Source organism: Lepisosteus platostomus, chromosome 2 (assembly GCF_059453375.1).
Source record: "Lepisosteus platostomus isolate fLepPlt1 chromosome 2, fLepPlt1.hap1, whole genome shotgun sequence".
In the NCBI taxonomy this organism is placed as follows: Eukaryota; Metazoa; Chordata; class Actinopteri; order Semionotiformes; family Lepisosteidae; genus Lepisosteus; species Lepisosteus platostomus.
In genome coordinates this window covers 60,501,855-60,522,443 of record NC_142612.1, presented here as the reverse complement: position 1 = coordinate 60,522,443, position 20,589 = coordinate 60,501,855, and the positions used below count along the sequence as shown (strand labels likewise).

General features: G+C 38.8%; 1 protein-coding gene across 2 annotated transcripts in view; it reads right to left on the bottom strand.

Moving 5' to 3' along the window:
• The window catches only part of rhbdd1 (rhomboid domain containing 1), a 44,289-nt gene that overhangs the window by 6,188 nt on the left and 17,512 nt on the right, over window positions 1-20,589 (bottom strand). The window contains exons 4-6 of one of the 2 annotated variants that reach the window (XM_088610925.1): window positions 13,415-13,503; window positions 11,225-11,281; window positions 939-1,097 (exon numbers count right to left, since the gene is read on the bottom strand). In XM_088610925.1, coding sequence (XP_088467051.1) covers window positions 939-1,097; window positions 11,225-11,281; window positions 13,415-13,503 — 305 coding nt within the window. The remainder of the gene's footprint in view (window positions 1-938; window positions 1,098-11,224; window positions 11,282-13,414; window positions 13,504-20,589) is intronic. The other variant, XM_088610936.1, reaches the window with a different exon arrangement.

Sequence of the window (20,589 nt, the reverse complement as noted above, 5' to 3'; positions counted from 1 at the left end):
ACCCTAATGTATTCTAATCTACATACCATAAATTTAGACATTTTAGACTAGAGTTTTGTTTCACTGATATGATCTTTTATACCAAAAATCTGACAGGGGCAGAAGGCAAGTGAAGAAATTTTAGGATTTTGAAGGATTAATATTTTTAATGGGTTTTCTTGTTTTAAGGGTTAAGTATTTGTAAGATAATAACAATCTTCTCTCTGCAGCTTAATACAAATATAAGGCCCTTACTAAAAATTAACCTAATGTGCAGATTAACCTATTACAGCAGCACCAGTAGTTGAACTAGATTTGATTAAGTCAGCAATACATATTTTAAAAAAAGTTTAAAAAAACTTCCATGGGAAACAAAATCTAATAAATTCCATTGTTCTGCACAAAAAGGAAGCAATCAAAGGACCATAGGAAATGAACTTGGTAGCAAATCTAAACAAAACGAGGCAGTTATTGCCCTGAAGCACTGCTACTTTACAACAGGTCTGCTGTGAAACCCAGCCAAAACACTATTAAAGTCAACGAGTGGGCAGACTTATGAACTTTTCCTACAATTTGTAAACCAAAAGACAGGGGTAAGTGTGCCTGAGCCAAAAATAATAAAAAAAAAACACTATGTCAGTTCTTTGTTCATTTCAGCCTGGGACTCATCGGTCTATGATTTTAACTTTATCGAACTTTATTGTTTCAGAAGGAACCTTGCCCACCCATCTCCTTCATTTCTCCTTTACTTTACTGACTCTTACTTGTGAAAAGCACAGATGGGGCCAAACTGGAAAAGCACAGCTTCCGCATGAAGCTGATTAATTACAGTCCATGTCCCCAGGACTGTAAAATACTTTGAGAAGAATTGGTGGTTATTTAAAGCACCTAAAGGAGAGATGCTAGTTTCGTTGTGTTCCAATTTCTTGCCTCTGTGCTAGATTAAAGGAGACACTTACCCCTTTCGTGCACGCTAGCTCTGAGAGCGGCTTCATACTGCTCCTCTTCGCTCAGTCCTCCTGTATATGTGTCATACCATGAAGGATGGCCATAGGCCTGGGCAGAATTGTTGTTTCCGTAAGGCCTGGATTGATTCTGACCTCGGTAACCACTGTAACCTATAGGACAGAAGGAAAATAAAATGTTTTCCTGTTCATTTCTTTTAGTAAATCAGAGACATTTCTCCTTCTGAAATATTTTAACATACATGATCTCCACACTGTCCTGCAAGCAGTCTCGCCAAATCAACCCAATAATCCATGGTGCAGGTAGCAAAAACATAAACTAAACGAGAAACACTGCATTATTAAATGCTACTTTTGATTTTATGTGTTTCTGTTGACACATAATTTACATATTCTAGGCAATTTTTCTTCACTCTTCCCCACTTTGCACTTCCTGAGTGGCCTCTCTGCCCCTCCTGCCTCCTCCCCTCTCCCAGCTGTTGTTCTTCCGTGCTATTTCATCTTTGCTGTCTGTCCTGTCTTTCTCAAACCTGAAGAAGGCTTCACACCCGAAACGTTGTGTTTTCTGTCTTCTCTTTTCAGCATGGAATAAACCTATTACTTTGCAGACTACGCATGCTGACGCAGCTACCCACCTGAACTATTCTAGACAATGTTGGGAAACAATAAAAAAAGAAAAAATTGTAAAATATAGATTTAAAGTAAATTCCAAATCAAGGAATGCACAATGTTTGTAACCCGTTAAATATATATATATATTTATTTAGAACCAATCTAAATGAGGACAACCTACATTAGACTTAAATGAATGTCCTACACTGACAGACAAAATGAACAAGACTAACAGAACAAGTTAACCAGCTGTTATTGAAGCCGATACATTGGCTTCTTTGAATAAATGGCTGGATGAGCTCTTAGGATCAATTAACCACTAACAATTAGATAATTACTACTAAATGGTCAAGATGGGCTGATTGGCCTCCTCTGGTTTGTCACTTTTCTTGAGCTGATAACAAGCAGAATATTTCAAAACCTTCAGAAATATACTTTCATGTATCCATCAGTCTAATTCAAAGTCATAAGGTGTCAGAGCTTAACAAACAACAAAAACCTTTTCTCTGCACATTTAAATACAGATTTTTAATTTGCTTCTGAATTAATTGTTAACAAAGCTCAGCTTTAAAACCTTGTGGAAGGTTGCACACAGCACAGAACTGACGTTAAACTATAAAGCCCTGTGTGACAGACCAGGGCAGGAGCAAGGGTCTGCTTGCACAAAATCTTACAATGGCAACAGAAAATACAGTCCAAGAGTCTGTCTTACAGGCCCAAAAATAAAACACCTACAGTAACACAATTATCATTCTTTTTATACCAAATAAAAGTTTACTTGCACACAAGGGAAAATTCCAAAACATTTTACCAATCAACTAATAATTGCCAAATTAACCCCCCGCTATTTACAATAATGTAGAGGCTATACAGAGACCTCTAGTGGCAGGTCAGTTTGCATTACTTCCCTCTCTTTAACAAACCTGCCACATAAGTAATTAAAACCAAATACTGTTAATCACTAAGATTAATTTATGAATGGTGAATAATTGACTGAAACTAAAGAGGCTGATCTGCATTGCTGTTTGAAACATAAGGTACATATCAATCCTACAAAACTCTATAAAACACATAATCATACTGAACTGCAGTTGACTTTGCATTTAGGATATATTGTTATCAGATTAGTTCAAATATTAAGAATTCGCCAGTAGATGTTTTCACCCTGTGTAAAGTATTTTCCGCCCTTCAAATGAACTATACTTATACTACACTACAGTCTTGTCATTGATCAAGTCTTTCCTTATCACTTTAGATTAATGTGGCTTTTTATTACAACAGCAATTTTGACAAATGTTTAGACCTGTGACATGCAACATTAGATGACCTTTTCATAAAAAACACTTCAAGATATATGTTTATGTGTATATATGTTAAACATACTGTATATGTATGTTTCGAATCATGAGGTCTTCGACAAATGCATCAATAAAAATTGTAACCAGCATCTAATAATCTTCTCTGCTTATAGTTCACTTAATGCTCAATAATTAAGTTAATATCAGTTATTGCACAGTAGAATGGTTATCATTACTGTCAGGAGAAGCACATGTGCTTACAGAGTACTCAGTTTACACAAAGGAAAAAGGAAGTGGAACACTTTAAGGATTATGGACACAGAAAAACAAAACAGCCACATGTTGTTTTTGTTAAACTTCTGGGTTCCATTAACAAATAAAACAGGGAGCAGTTTCCTGACTGAGGTTCATCACTTTTTATTGCTGACATATTTTTCAAGCAGTAAAAGTCTTTTTACTGTCTTATCTACTGTGTTTGACCCTCACAACATTTTTACAGTACGTGTGAAGTTTCTCTTTTTTCTTTGGGAAGGCTCGGGCTCAAGTGGACTTATGCAAACTGCTAAGAGTCTGTTTAATTAGCGCATAACATACAGAAATTTATAAAGGTTCAAGTTTCTTCAAGACATCTCCTTGTAACAGGTGTGAAAACAGTTTATTTTAGCTCATAAAATAAAATATCAAAGGCACAGACAAAGTCAACGCAGTGGACCTCTTCTGAATCAACAGTGAGAGACAAACCAGTGGACACCAGTAAAAACCAAGGGAGAGGTACATTTCATATTGAGAAAAAAGAGGCACTGCTCTACACAAAGGGTTGTGAGAGACTAGAAAAAGCTAACCAGCTATGTTTTTCAAGGCCGATACCATTGCTTCTTTCAAAAAATAATCAGATGAGGTCCTGATATCAATTACTGTACAGTAGCTCTTGAAATTCAAATGAGCAAGATGGGTTAAATGGACCACTTTTCTTAACTTTGTAAGTGGGTGTATTTTCTATACTCAGCAGTATTTACTGATATCTTTAAAGAAGACAATAAACATTTATCCAAGAATCTCATAGTGCACGCAGAGTTGCTATCAGGACCAATTCAGCAAAAATGTACCCTCAAGGGCTCAGAGTAGCCCATGGTTCTACCTGATCAATAGATGCCTTTTTCCTTAAAACAAGGGAGGTGGTTATTTACTATTATTGTGAACAGGCTGTGTACTTGCCACAGAGCACTGATCTAGACAAGGTGTTTTCACCTCTAAAGTTTATTTCCTTGGGGGATCTGCTTCCAGAACACAAATGTGTGTAATGCATATAAGGCAGGGTATATCTTGAATGGGATGCCAATTCATCATAGGGCACACAAACACACACCTGTACACGCACACACTCACACCATTTTCCCAGAAGCCAGTGTGTCTTTGGACTGAGGAAGGAAACCAGAGTACCCGGATGAAACCCATGAGAACATGGTACTAACTACCGCGCCTTTAACTACCACTGTGGCGCCCTTAAACAGTCTATCAAGCCACAAATTACAGACAGGCAAACACCTGCATATGATGTTTAAGGCAGACAGAAGCAAGATTTTCCATTCAGGTAGTAAAAACAAACTATAAATACAAATGAAAAAGACTGTGCTACAAGAGGCTACTTAGGAAAAACTTAGGCTTACAAAATGTTTACATCTTCAAAACAATACAGGAAAACAGTTAAAAAGGAAACCAAAATGGTAGGATATATAGTTAATAATGTGAAATTTAAAGCAAGGGATGTTAAATTAAAATTTAATAATGCACTAGTAAGGCCTCATTTAGAATATTATGTACACTTTTGGCCCATAGGTTATAGAAAATATACTACTGCTTTGGAATCAAATTAATTTTGCTCCATACACCGAACAAAAGTCACCCTCCTTCGAGGTTCTGCTGAAGACCCCAAAAATGAAAGCAAGAAGCCTTGAGCACATCAAGAGTGCAGTAGCACTCTAATATTCCACTGCCCCCCAACAGGATATGTGACAGTGAGGATCCTGATGCCAGGAGATATACATACTATTAGTGGTAGTTATATCAGCCAATAATATCTGGAGCAAATTAACCAGATTAAATTATTTGGCTGAGGGGTTAAATACAGATCATATGCCGTGCCTTACAAAATTATTCGCCCGCTCACAACACCAGGAACAAAGTACCTGTGGTGCCCATAGCATGTGGAACAGCAAATCAGGTGGCTATCTTGCCAGTGACCACCCTTATACCAAGTGGCGGATAAAATAATTAATAATTCCTTACACTTACATAGCACTTTTCTGGACTCAAAGTGCTTTATAGGTAATGGGGACTCCCCTCCACCAATGTGCAGCCCCACTTGGATGATGCGACAGCAGCCATAGTGCACCAGTATGCTCAACACACATCAGCTATCAGTCGGTAAGAGAACAGAGTGAATTTTGGCCAGGATACCAGGGTAACACCTCTACTCTTTTTGAGAAACGCCCTGGGATTTTTAATGACCACAGAAAGTCAGGACCTCAGTTTTATAGTATGTCTCATCTCAAGGACAGCACCTTTTTGAAGTACAGCGTCCCATCACTATACTGGGGTATTGGGACCTACACAGACCACAGGGTGAGTGCTCCCTACTGGCCCCTCTAACACTTCTTGCAGCAACCTTAGCTTTCCCAGGAGGTCTTCCACCCAGGTACTGGCCAGGCTCATTCCTGCTTAGCTTCAGTTTAGTTACGCTAAAATTGTCCTGTGCCACTGAGGGATGATGGCATTACTCAGGAGTAACAGAGCACATGGGCCCCATGTGCTGTGTTACTCCTGCGACCATGAGCGTCCAAGCCTGGATTGGATAAAGAAATTGTGAAGTACCTCCTCCTATGCCTGTTCAGACCCCACCTTTTATTCTCCTGCCCAAGCAAAGAGCAGCTTCTTGTCACTAGCTTGAAAAATGATGTTCCTTTTTGTTGAATATCAAATAATTAATAAATGATTTTTTTTACTTAACTCTTTTTGCAAAAACTTTACTTTGACAAGCCACACAGTTAATTGAGCAGCCTCTACATGTATGCAAAAATGGTGGATTACATGATTTCAGAAAACATATGCCAGTCATTTTACAGGTCCCTCATTCAGTGAATTTCAAGCAAAGATTCAACGATTAAACCATGAAGACCAAGGAGCTTTCAAAATTCAGGGCTAATTTTAAGAAGAAGGGTCTTAAAATTACTGACATAGAATATTAATGTGATTTCATTTGAAGTCAATCATTAACAAGTGAAAGGTGTATTGTACCACCCAGACACTGCTTAGATCAGACTATTCATCCAAACTGAGAATCCAGGCAAGGAAGAAATTCGACAGGGATATCACCGTGAGGTTAGCAATGACTCTGTACTGTTATTCACTACTGGAATGACTGCATTGTTAAAGTTTAAGTTTAAGTTTAAGTTTAAGTTTTCTAGAAGGTCTGCTGTATTTGTTAAATATTACTGTATAGGATGTAAGAATAATTAAACTGAAATACTCTTCTAGTCATCCTCTACGGAGACATAAGCATTAGTACACTGAATTTTAGATTAGTCAATTCCCTGGAATATCTTGTTGTTAACTACTGCAGCTCTTGCTAAGATAAATGGGAATTCGATAAGTGTAGAAGAGGTTTAATTGACAGATAACTTTGGTTTGACAATATGTATTACATTTAATACAAATTACTGAAAACCCTCGGTTCAGGATGAAGCCATAAAAGTTGGAATGCAATTCTATGAAATGATGCACTGAAAGGTTACAGTCATGACTAACAGGCCACAGAAGCTTTCCAAGGTACCAGCAGAGCCCAGTGACTCAAGCCTCCCAATGTGCCATTCATTTCATGTGGTTTGTGCGCATCAAAGAAGAATCAATCAAGGAAAGCTTAAAATAAGATTTCTTTTGTTTACCCACCGTGACCTAAGAAAGAAATGAAAAAAAGATTTTCTTTCTCTTTAATGTAATTCTTAACATCTGTCACTATCTGCTCTTAGCAACAGATTTAGATGCATTGGACAAATGTGCATTTGTAAATGCTATTGTGTTGCCCCATCAGTTTCAATCCAAAGAATAGGGTGAGAATGAGACCAGGCTCTCTCTCTCTTGCTGAAAAATCCTGCTCTGTGACTGCTAGCTCTGCACTCTAATATGCTCAAGCTGTGACCTTCCAGTGTCCGAGATTAAACCTGGCTTCCAGTGTAGCCGGGCTGGTTGAAATCCAGAAATTCGGGAATGACATCACAGCTTTCAGACTTGATTAAGGCAAGCAAAGGGGTCATACCGCAGCACAGTAGAGCCAACACTAACCCCCAGTGGAAGCAGCATTTGCATCCTCCAGTTTTCATGATGACATCTTTGTAAACATTTATACAATACCTACTGCTACTAAGGTCTTAATGAAAAATATTCGCCAACATCTTGAATTTCTTCCTGCATATACTGGAATCGCCAGTGATATTTTTTTAATCCTATACCATCCTAATTTGGAACGGACCAATTTAATAAAAGACTTTAAGGCCATAACTGCCGAGCTGTATGTAGAGAAAGAACACGTACGGCCTTGCTGTTGAACAAACCGCACGGGCCAGCATCTCTCATGTCAACCACTTTACAGGCTCCCAGAAAGTCTCGGGGAAAACCCTTTTAGCAAAGTGGCCCTGTTTGTCGCACATCCGCTTTTCCCCCTGGAGGCAGTCTGTCAATTATCCACTACTGTCTGGGACGTCCCAGCTCTGAGCCCTGACCTTCACCGGTGGGGCTGCTCGGGAGTCCTGTAACTTTCCTCTCATCTTTAAGATCAGCCCTTTGGTCGGGTTTTTACTCCCAGAACGTCTTTTCCTTCATTTTCACATTTGTTGTGCAATGTTATCACCTGCTGCTGCTGTCAGGGCTGCCAGACCCTCAGTGTGATAAGAATGATTTTATAATTATTATTTCTAGGTTCAACAAGCTGTGCAGTCATTCTTTCTATTAACTTGCACACTGCACTATATAGGCAGGACTGCATGTTATCACCCCGAGTGATCCAAATGGCCATTCATTCAGATCCAAGGTTAAGTAAAAGCCAAAGATCAGGTCGGGGACACAGAAGAGTGATTTGAGCTGAAATAAGCGGAGGCAATCTGCAAGCTTGTGTTTCAATTTTCAAATTTTATCCCTCCAGCACCTACGACCCTAAAAGTTTCAATTAAATTCCAAGTGACAAGATTTAATCCGCTCCAAATAAAAACATGTAAAACAGAAGTCCCAATGCTAGAGCTGTTTGGGTATGTCTCTTTCCCAGTTGTGCTGCACAGTTATGTGGGCACTTCGCCACGGAAAGTTCATGAGTCTTGTAAATGTACAGCCACTTTTTTTTTAATAGTGTATAATAAAAAAGCATTACATTAAAATGAATATGAATATGAACAAATAAAATGTAAGGCTCTGATAACTCAAAACCCTACTATTTTTGTTTTCGGTGCATCTTTATTTAATCTGTGTCTTTAACACCCTGATTCAAGAATCTGTTATATTCATATGCGCAAAATCAAATCAGTTTAATTTACTCTAATTTTTCACCAGTGTGACTGATTTGGGTATATTGGGTCCACGATTCAGCCATATTTTGGAGTTGTTTGAACCTCTTTCTGAAATTTCTATAGTCCCCAAATATCAGTATTGGTCATGACAGCTCCAGAGGGTTCCCATTGTGGTCTTGGGTATCCAACTGTAAGGAGTCTGAAAGTTTTTCTTATGTTCACATGGGTTTGCTTCCAGACATTGCAGTGTCCTCCTGGTTTCCAGAGACACGTGTGATCAGTTTGACTCACTTCTTTAAATGGAAAGGTGATGGGAACAGCTCCTCATTAGTCGACCATGTCAGTCTGTTTAAAGTGGCATAAACAGATTGACCTCTTTCAGCAATCTCTGGCACAGTACCTGACGACAATTTCTCAGTCAAGCTCTATAGATTTTGAATTGGTTTTACCCTGTTGTCATCCCTTGGTAAATTGGAAGCAAGCTGAGAATCTATTCTGCCATTTTCCCCAGCATCCCACAGTCAATAAATTAGTCATCATTGTGGACCTAACACATTAGAAAACCAAGTGCACTCTTAGTGAGCCTATTGGTATCAACTCTTTCCGCTTCTGCCAAATTGAATCACCATGCCTTTTTTGGATTTTTATTTTTTTGCCTGCTACACTTAATTAAAACTCTTTGCATTCACCCAGCTCCTCCGCCATCCCTTTTCAACTGTATATACAGTGCCTTGCGAAAGTATTCGGCCCCCTTGAACTTTTCAACCTTTTGCCACATTTCAGGCTTCAAACATAAAGATATAAATTTTTTATTTTATGTGAAGAATCACCAACAAGTGGGACACAATTGTGAAGTGGAACGAAATCTATTGGATTTTTGAAACTTTTTTAACTAATAAAAAAATGAAAAGTGGGGCGTGCAAAAGTATTCGGCCCCTTTACTTTCAGTGCAGCAAACTCACTCCAGAAGTTCAGCGAGGATCTCTGAATGATCCAATGTTGTCCTAAATGACTGATGGTGATAAATAGAATCCACCTGTGTGAAATCAAGTCTCTGTATAAATGCACCTGCTCTGTGATAGTCTCAAGGTTCTGTTGAAAGCGCAGAGAGCATCATGAAGACCAAGGAACACACCAGGCAGGTCCGTAATACTGTTGTGGAGAAGTTTAAAGCCGGATTTGGATACAAAAAGATTTCCCAAGCTTCAAACATCCCAAGGAGCACTGTGCAAGCGATCATCTTGAAATGGAAGGAGTATCAGACCACTGCAAATCTACCAAGACCTGGCCGTCCCTCTAAACTTTCAGCTCAGACAAGGAGAAGACTGATCAGAGATGCAGCCAAGAGGCCCATGATCACTCTGGATGAACTGCAGAGAACTACAGCTGAGGTGGGAGAGTCTGTCCATAGGACAACAATCAGTCTTACACTGCACAAATCTGGCCTTTATGGAAGAGTGGTAAGAAGAAAGCCATTTCTCAAAAATATCCATAAAAAGTCTCGTCTAAAGTTTGCCACAAGCCACCTGGGAGACACCCCAAACATGTGGAAGAAGGTGCTCTGGTCAGATGAAACCAAAATCGAACTTTTTGGCCACAATGCAAAACGATATGTTTGGCGTAAAAGCAACACAGCTCATCACCCTCAACACACCATCCCCACTGTCAAACATGGTGGTGGCAGCATCATGGTTTGGGCCTGCTTTTCTTCAGCAGGGACAGGGAAGATGGTTAAAATTGAGGGGAAGATGGATGCAGCCAAATACAGGACCATTCTGGATGAAAACCTGTTGGAATCTGCAAAAGACCTGAAACTGGGACGGAGATTTATCTTCCAACAAGACAATGATCCCAAACATACAGCAAAATCTACAAAGGAATGGTTCACAAATAAACGTATCCAGGTGTTTGAATGGCCAAGTCAAAGTCCAGACCTGAATCCAATCGAGAATCTGTGGAAAGAGCTGAAAACTGCTGTTCACAAACGCTCTCCATCCAACCTCACTGAGCTCGAGCTGTTTTGCAAGGAAGAATGGGCAAGAATTTCAGTCTCTCGATGTGCAAAACTGATAGAGACATACCCCAAGCGACTTGCAGCTGTAATCGCAGCAAAAGTTGGCTCTACAAAGTATTAACGCAAGGGGGTCGAATAATTTTGCACGCCCCACTTTTCATTTTTTTATTAGTTAAAAAAGTTTCAAAAATCCAATAGATTTCGTTCCACTTCACAATTGTGTCCCACTTGTTGGTGATTCTTCACATAAAATAAAAAATTTATATCTTTATGTTTGAAGCCTGAAATGTGGCAAAAGGTTGAAAAGTTCAAGGGGGCCGAATACTTTCGCAAGGCACTGTACCTCTACATGGGGGGGGTATAAAATCATACAGGATGTATATCCGCTTACCCAATTCAGGGTCACGATGGCCCAGAGCCTATCCTGGGAAGCACTGGGTGCAAGGCAGGGTACACCCTGGGTGGGACGCCAGTCCATCACAGGGCACACACAGACATAAACACAGACATGCACACCCACACCAGTATGTCTTTGGACTGTGGAAAGAAACTAGAGCACCCAGATGAAACCCACTTGAACATGTAAAATCCATGCATATAGCTCCCCACATACAATCCATCCTCCCCAAGACCACAGATCTGCAAGGTAGCAATGCAATGTAAGTATCCACTTACAGGATATAGTGTTAAAAATATTATTTTTTTTGTTTTCTTTGCTATTGTTGTAATTATGCATCCACTCATTAAAAAAATAAATTACAAAAAAATTATACAGATATATATGTAATATACAAAAACTATTACCTGAGGAGTTGTAGTAGTATCTTTGACCACCACTATATCCATTAGGTGAAAATAATCCTACAAAATAAAGCAAAAAACATTTTTAAATGATTTTTTAAAAAATTTGAGTAGTATTTTATATTTTAAAAAATGCTACCCAAATAAATATCTTCCCGACACTACAGATTACTATCAAAACTGGTGCTGATGGACTAGTAGGTGCAAAAGCCTCAGGAAATGTCAGGTATTGTGACAGGGGATACTGTGCTATAGAAAAATACTGTCCCTCATATGAGATATTACTTTGGGGTCCTCATCACTTCCAGTTATTAAAGATACCAAGGAACTCTTCCAGAGAAGGGGTGATAACGCCCAATGTCCTGGCTAAATTCCAGATCAGTCTATACCAGTCAATACCAAAATTTCCCCATCACTTTAATTGGTGCAGTAACTTCCTTCTTCTCCATTCAATCTGCTGTGTAACTGATGAAATGGTGCAAAATTGCACAAAATGGAAGAGACATCTGTGCTTTATGTGCAAGTGAATGAAAAGTACAATAAAGAAAACCAAGAAGTATCACCCTGCAACCCACTGAGGCTCAGCTGATGTGAGCCTGGTCAGTTACCGGAATGGGATACCTCCTGGGGAAAACTAAGGTTGCTCTATGTGGATCCTAATGCCCCAATATAGTGACAGGGACACTATACCATAGAAAGGCGCCATCCTTCGAATGAGACATTAAACTGACGTCCTGACTCTCTGTGGTCATTAAAAATCTCAGGGCGTTTTTCAAAAAGAGTAGGGGTGAAACCCTGGTGTCCTGGCCAGATTTCCTGAGAATCCCTATCTGTGCATTGGCTTCATCACTCTGCTCTCCTCCCCACTGATAGCTGATGTGTGGTGAGCGTTCTGGTGCACTATGGCTGCTGTCGTATCATCCAGGTGGGGCTGCACATTGGTAGTGGTGGAGGGGAGTTCCCATGTCTTTGAGTGGAGTGTGCAGAAAAGTGCTAGGTAAGTGTAAGGAATTATGAAGTATTTTTTCTGATTTCTTTGAAAACCTTAGATGCTGGAAAGTGTTGAGGTGAATTCTGCTTGAGAGGACCTGGACCAGAGAGGACAACTCAGTAATATCTTAAAGATACCTACAGGTAGGAAAAGAGGATGTGGCAACTGTGACATTTTCAAGTGTGCATTCAAAACTAAATAAAAGGCAACAGGATAGGATAAAGACCAACTCCCCACACAGATTATCATGCTTTTTAAGGCTACATAAACATTCATAAAACAGAACAAATTATTTTAACTGAAAGACAAATTTGAATTGTCCGCTTATGCCAAAACACATTGAATTTGTTAAGATGAGTTCAAAAGTGCAATTGAAAAAAGGATCACCCATGTCTTTTGCTGGCTGTGTACTCACACACTGAAGTATTTAATTTCTCTAGACAGATTTTTTTTTTATGTGAAGATAAATTAAGAGCTGGAATTATTTCCCAGTCCTGGATATGATCTGATTCTGTTAACAATTAAATGAGGTTTATTGTTTCTAATCAGAGAAATCAAATTGAGAAATGCAGCTCTAAAATTAGGAAAGGCAATCACTTGCAGTGCAGCACTAAAAGAGCTAATTTAATTTCAGTTTAAATCTAGAAATCCCTGCCATTGTTAGCAGGGTTTGTTGCTGACTTACGTGCAGAAATCATTTTGTTCTTTTGATAGCCCTTTGTCTGTCTACAAGCTTTACGTGGTTATAAATACAGTAGAAGACAATGGGCCATCTGGAAACAAATACTGCACTTTTAATATCCTTTCATAAAAAATACTCTTCTGTATTGGTCAGAAAGAATTGAATATACCAGTGTGATAATATCCAGATGCAGAACTGTGTAAATGAGATGATTTGTCTGGTTAAAAAAAATATATTAAAAAGTACATTAACCGAAGGTTAATCACTTTTAAAGCTAAAACACAAGGCAGTTTTTTTCCCAAAAGATCCAACAGAAGGGTGGATACTGTGCTCTGCAGGTTTTGTCTCAGACACAATCAAGTCTCTTTTTACGCCTTGCTGCCTACACATAAAAGAGCATTAAAAAGCATCAGATAAACTAGATCAACATAATATTATTGAATTATAATTGGTTTTACAAACAAAATAAACAAAACACCTCTGTTTTCCAAATCCAACAAAAAGAAGACATTGAGAATACCTGCACATATTTTCATTATTGTCTTCAGTGGCCCCTTGGTGTACATCAGTCCAACAAGAATTCCTGCCAGATGTCCAACAAAGGAAGTCCTGGGAAGAGATGAGCTCGGTTTTGAGTGCTTGAATTTAGTTGATTTCATACCAACAAGACACTTAGTTTTGTTTAATTGAATTTCAATCAAATTTAAATTTCACTCCACTCTCATACTCCCATTTTGTTCCATGGGACACAGCTGTTGATCTTGGCTTACTCATCGAAGGACTTCGAAGTAAACTTGATTTAGAAGATGGAAAAAAAACAGCCATTCAAGAATATATTCTGAGGCACAATGCAAATGCAATAGCCTATGTTCTGCTTCAGTATCTTACTGGGCACATGCATGTTACTTACATTTTAAATTGTCAGGATATGTTAATTGTCTGAAGAGTACTGTTCATTGTGATAACAAAATACCAATCTCAAGTCACGTGACTTCATAGAACTGAATGTGCTCTGTGTTTGGAACTGAAAGCATTTAATAAAATAATAGTCAAAATGAACAAAAAAGTATAAAACACGTGGAAAAATACATAATTGAAATAAATGTGATTAATCAAGATTGCAACAGAGAATCAGATATTCTGCATCAACCCCCTGCAGACAACTGTAGAGAAACCGGGAAACCTCAGGTCTGAGGATACATCTTCTGTGAAGGTCGTCTAAGGCTCAGGACTATCACACCTGTCTGGTCTGGTGCAACTTCTGAGGAGGGAGTAGAGAATGGTGGAGTTTTTTGTTGAGAGATTAATATTGTCTCGCCCCTGACAGTCCTGACAGAAGTCAATAAGATATCATGGCTTTCAGCTGCTTATGCCAAGAAGTGGGATGGTGAAAGAGGGACTGCCTGTTTGTCAAAACATCTGTCACAAGAACATCTTTTGTGAAATCTGAGGGCAGGCTCAGAGCTCCACTGATGACGTCCTGGAGATCAACACATTTTCCGATCCTGAGAGCTGATCTGGAAATGTTGATTATCCAGCAGGATAATGCAAGACCACACAACGCTGGGATTACGATGGCACGATTTCAAGAAAACAATGTTAAGGTCATGCCATGGCCAGTTTTTTCTTCTGACCTAATTCCAACAGAACATCCGTGAGAGCAACTTGCCAATACCACCAACTGAAGGAAACTGATTGGCCAGACATCACCAGCTGGATGCAGCTGCACAGAAGGAGTGGAAGAACATCCCACAGCTGTCTGTCCAGAGGCTGAGCAGATTTATAACGATATACATCAGGATTCTTTGATTTTATTTGTTGCTCACATTTTCTGTGATTAGTTCTATGTGTTGCCATTTCTTTTGTGCATTAATATAACTATTTTCTTGCCGAAATAAAATAGGCAAATGCAAAATTCTGATTGACAACATAATATGTCATGCATTCTAAAATAAAACATTAAACTACTGCAGTAAAAATGCTGAGAAATCTGGGAAGTACAAATGACCAGATCCTACAGAGAAGGAAAGAAAATAACTCCAATACACTTTTGTTTGACAAATGTTTGGTTTGGTTTACACACTCACTAGATGGAGCTAAATATCAAGTCAGAACCAACCCTTACTGGAGTATAGCAGCTCAGAAAGTCAGACAAACTATGAATGAAATGAAAGCTAAACTCAAATGTTTTTTTAATCATTTTCTTTACACAGGTTACTCAGAATGTTAAAGAAAACCAAAAAAAGAACACAATGGTTTTTTCTCTTGAAAATGTAGGTGAAAGAGAATTGGTTGAAATTATAGTTTCATGAAAATACCCATCTTCTTTATTTAACATATTCCACCTGAACACGTCTGCTACAGTGTCTTCCAACGCTACCATGTTTAACATCTATTTATAAGAGCAGCTGGACATATCTGGACAGGTTTATAATCTGAGACATGATTGGCAGAACTGCTCAATAATGTGAACAAATCTAAATCCAGCTGAAGCACTTAGCAGAACTCTTAGAATTGGAAGACAAATTCATATAGGAGTTTTTTTCTTTAAACAGGAGTGAAATAAACACTTTGCTTTGTAAGCCAGAATAAGAGGTAGGGTACCATGCATAACAAAGTTTCGTTTTCTCAACCAAGAACAACATGGCAATCTGTGGCTTCTCATTCAGAAGATCATTGCCATGGAGAGAAGGGCTCCCATTACAAATACTTACAGTAGTTAAATCAGTTTTATTAGTATGACTGCAGTGCCAACCCAGTTATGCCCCTGCTTAATTTTACAAGTCAGCATGTCATCAGCAAAATTACACATTTTCTACACTGATTTACTACACTACTAAAAGCACTAATAAGATCCTTCCTTCTCCTCATTCACCCTAGCCATTGGCCATCTTCCCAAGATTTAAACTAGGAAAGTCTGCTTCATGTTTATGACTAAAATGCACCAATGAGAAAGTTAAACTGCATCAGAGAAAAGGTTTCAATTTAAAGATTCCATTTGCAGGAGTAATTAGCAACATCTCCTCAGGATGATTCATTGAAAAAGCCGCAAGATTAGAAAGGTCAGATGGCTTCCACATTGCATGGCAGTGTAATAAATGTGACTTGGCACGGGAGCAACCCTTTGCCATCTGCAACCACCACATGCAATCAGAGGGGCTTTTTGTAGATCACTTGTACGGCTTACAGCGTGGTAACACCACAGATTCGACTGGAAATGGAATCACATCTGCCTCACACAGACAAAAGGAGACCCGTAAATGAATGAAATCCCTAAAAAACATTTTTATTATGTCTTAGGTGTTTTTGTTATAAAGAAAATAATGTTTTTTTAGACAAAAGCTGATCAGTTCAAATATGGAAACAACTTGTGTTTGTAGCTCTTTCTCTTTATTTAGGCTCCTTAAATCTGCTCCTTAAATGTGCTCTTATACGCACTCTGATTAAGTGACAGTGAGGTTAGATAGTTATTCAGGTGGGTAGAGTAGGATTCTGGAAGGAACACTGGCAACACTGATTTTTTTGTCACTCTGTCTAGATAGAAAAGCAGATCTGTGGTCTCTACACCTTCACTGTACTCTTCGAAGGTCGACAAAGTCTTCCATTGCCGCTTCTTATTAGCTGTCCTTTCCCCAGCCAGCGCGTGAGCTAGGTTATTTAATGCATGCAAACACAAACCCCTGGTGGGCAGCGTATTGTGCGTTAAGGGGGACATGGCAGCTGGCAGAGCACTCCACTAAATTACTAGATACTGTTGGTTTTCCCCATCGTGATGCTAAATGGGGCAGTACTCAATGGGTACTGCACTTATTCTGTGCATATGCGTATGGACCTTCTGTAGGAGCATGCCTCCTTACACACGTTCACTGCATTTCTTTGTGTTCCTGTACTAGGAGGCCTTCCTTTCCCAGATGATTAAGATTTATCAGCTTTTAAAAAACTTATCACTGCAGCTATAAAAAGAGTGTGTGCCATTGAAGGTGCTGGATTCTGCTAAAGGGTAATTTCTCCTAATTCAAAAACTTTCTTTCTTCTCCAAACAAAAAGCCCTGCGTTATTAAAAGCTGAAGCATCCAAATAAAATGCAGAAATAATCCAAATCCAGCAAACAATGGATTAAGCTCAAATATTTTAAGCATATTAAAATCATGTACAGTATGAACGTATACAGTACCTAAAAATCTACTGTATTCATGGTACAAAGCATTCATTTTTATTTTTTTTCCCGAATGATGCACTTTCATCTGTGGACAGCACTCAGTCCACCACAAACAATTTAAAAAAATCTTATTTACATTCTTTCCAATAACTTTGACTCATGGTCCTTTGAGAGACTTAAAATGAGACTGCATTCATTGCTTCTCAGGGCTATACCCCCACCTACTTGATTTCTGACTGTTCTCTGCACTCATTTCTAGGCTAAACTAAGCTATAAAAATACCATGCAGTTCAGCCAGTTCAGACCTACAGTAGATGTGGTTTCTGTTTTCTAAGTTTACACATGAAAACAAAGCATAAAATTCTCTCATAAAATCTTTGCTTTACAGAAATCTATAAAGCTGTGTCTTAAATGTAAATACAAATGTATATAATTTTCTAAACATGACTGTATTTTTATAACCCAGGTATAAACGTTTTATATTTTTATATAGTTTATAAGCACAAATGAAAATAATGTTGATCACAGAAGGGTGAAGAGTTTTAAGATAAGGCGTTTGTGCTCAACAAAGCAATATTTCAAGGGCTAACACACAACACTTCTCTGTTATTTCTCTAGAAAATCTGTAGTCCTATGCAGTATCGCCTGCAGTGGAGCTAGCAAATTCTAAATACACAGTTGGTTTAAATTACTACTGTCGAAAAGAATTCATTGTTCTTTCCCTGGAATGGTATAATTACATAAAATGGAACCTTTTGTGTGTGAATGCTTTTCTATTTAAATACGATAGGGATATGCTCCCACATTTTATATAACATTTTGTTAAGTGTATAATTAATCATAAATTCACTGCCAAAGATAAAAAAAAACATCTCACAATTGCAACATTCAGAAAATTTCAAACTTTGATTGTATACAGCTACTCTACTTTTCAGTTTTATTATTTCTCCGGTGTTAGAACTGCTGTAATTATATTTCATCTACAATACCAACACTCTACAAACACCAGATGTCTAGTTTCCAACAGACAGCATGGCTGCACCTTATTCTTTCATAAATATGCAAATATCCATTTTCTTCAATTCCTTTTAAGTCAATTTAAGACAATCAGTACAACATGATTGTTGTGCCCCAGCCAGTCAAAGTTAATGGCAGAATTGTATTTGGGGGGACAGAATGGCAGCAAGGCAGTTAGTGCCTGATGTCTATCTGCGTGGAGTCTGTATGTTCCCCCCAGCTCCATGTTCTCTAGAATGTTCTTCAGGTGCTCAAGTTTTACTCCTACCTTCCAAAGACCTGCTGGCTCAGTTTTGGTTGGCTAGGCTAAAGTGTCCCTTTCTCCAAGACCCTGGAACAAACTGGCAGCCACTCCAGAGGAAGTAACTGTGATGTTAATACTTCCCTACTAATGAGGGGCTCCAGTCTACCACAAACCTCACAGGGAAGGGCAGTGTTCTGAAAAAGGATCATGATTGAGAGTACTCCAATTGAAAAAGGAAGATTGAAGGAATGTATGCATCGTTCAATTAAAAATCATTGCTGAGAGAAAGAGAAGCCCAAGGTTTGAAAGACTTCAGATCGATCAACAATGAAAGAAACGACTAAGAGAAAAAATAAAACCCAGACCAATAAAATGGTTTGTGGAATGTTTACTTTAAATTAAAATATCCACCGTCAATACTGCCACTGCAACCCTTGCCAGAATAAGACGACCCAAAATGAATAGATGAATGGAGCATTGAATATGTTAATGTATTGTTTAGTAATGTAATTTGACTGTGCTGAAAGAGAAGGAGAGTGCTTTTATATGACCATCCATCACCCAGTGCTACATATTTCCACAATTACAGTGCATGGCACAAATCAGAAATATTAAATGTCTAATAATTCATCACTGCCTTTCCTGAACAAGGAAAAGCCTTGAGGCTAATCAAGGATTTTAGAATTTTGAAGATCTAGTACAGTTCATCAAAGATTTGTGCAAAAAAATATGTGTCACGCCTGCCCTCGTTCCAATTAGCACCAATTTAGCCATCCGAGCCACACAGAGCCCCTGTATTGAAATCCTGGAGAATAGCAGGGCTTCAATGGAAGCAGCAGGGAGCATTCTAACAAGGTTAAGGCTGAGGGGCTTTGGAAGTACAACAGAAAAGGAAGGCCCCATTGTCAAGATCAAGTCTATACCAGATGCTAGAAAAGCTTATTAATGGCTTCATCTTGAAGAATTTCAACATCCTCGTTTTTCCCAGCATTGTCATTCTTTATTACACAGTCCTTGCAAAATAATTTCAAATAAATGAATAATCAAAAAAACATCTTTTCTTTGAATGTTCTGAGTTGATGCCTTTGCATGCAAACAATAAAAAAAACTTCCAAACAGCATACTGTTTAAAGGACTCAAATCAGGGCCTGAGGAGCATTTTGCATATTTGTTTTTTTTAGATCTGAGTGCATGGGATGAGGGTTATGAGAGGACCTTTAAGATTTTTTTCTGGTAGGAAACTTGGGTTTGGCCACACGCATGTAACACAAAAAGTGTGCAAGAAAATATTCACTTGTGCAAAGAGTTTAAAATACCAAGAGAGCAACTTTTAGTGATATATCTTGCCAGCGGTAGTCCTGAATTCCTGCAGGGTTTCATTTTCCCTCTTGTCCTGTACCAATAAGATGTAAAAATTATTTTCAAAAACAGAAAGAATAAAAAAAATAAATGTGCTGTCACTCAGTTCCTCTTCCTCTAACATACTTCTGCCAAGACAGATTTTTTTATCTACAAGGACTGAATTCAAGTACTAGGTTTCATGTTCAAACCACTCTCAGGTCACACTGTAGCTTTATTAGAGCATTTGCTTCTGCTGATGCACCACAGTGTGTGGCAGGTCAAATATTCTTCGTGTTGTTCTGAACTGTAGCCTCAGGGTATCGTTATACGGGCTGGGATGTGAGAACAATGCAGGGGATGTCGTACAATAGCCCTCTATTAAAGCAAGGATGGCTGAGAAAATGAGACAGAAAGAGGATCATTGGTCCAACTTGGTTACAAGCTGTTCTCCATGGTAACTTCAGAGCTAAGCCTGAATTATGCTCACACTTTCACAGTCTCACCGAGATACTCCAGGGGCCTACCTGCAGGGTAAGAACTGGATGTCTGTGCCACCAGTAATAGAGGGATAAAAACAGGTGTCAGTTTGTTTCGCTCTGTGCGTGCCAGGATACCGCAAGAGGTAAAACAAGCACTAAACAGACGTTTAGCAAGTAGGGAGAGAGAGAGAGTCCCGAGGCTAACATTTACACCAGTGTGGGCCTGAAATCTTTCTCAGGCTGCTATTTCCAATTCCAATCCAAGTGGAACCCTGCTAGCGCTTAGCAATTACAAAAATAAAACGTCTGTCTAACGCGAGACAGAAATCAAACGCAGGATGGAGGGCTCACGAAGCCGTGGGGGCCGTTTTCGATGGCCAGACACAGAGTGACGGCATTGTGACATATGCAGAATCAACCACGTCAGACTGCAAAACAGAAAGCAGTGTTGAATG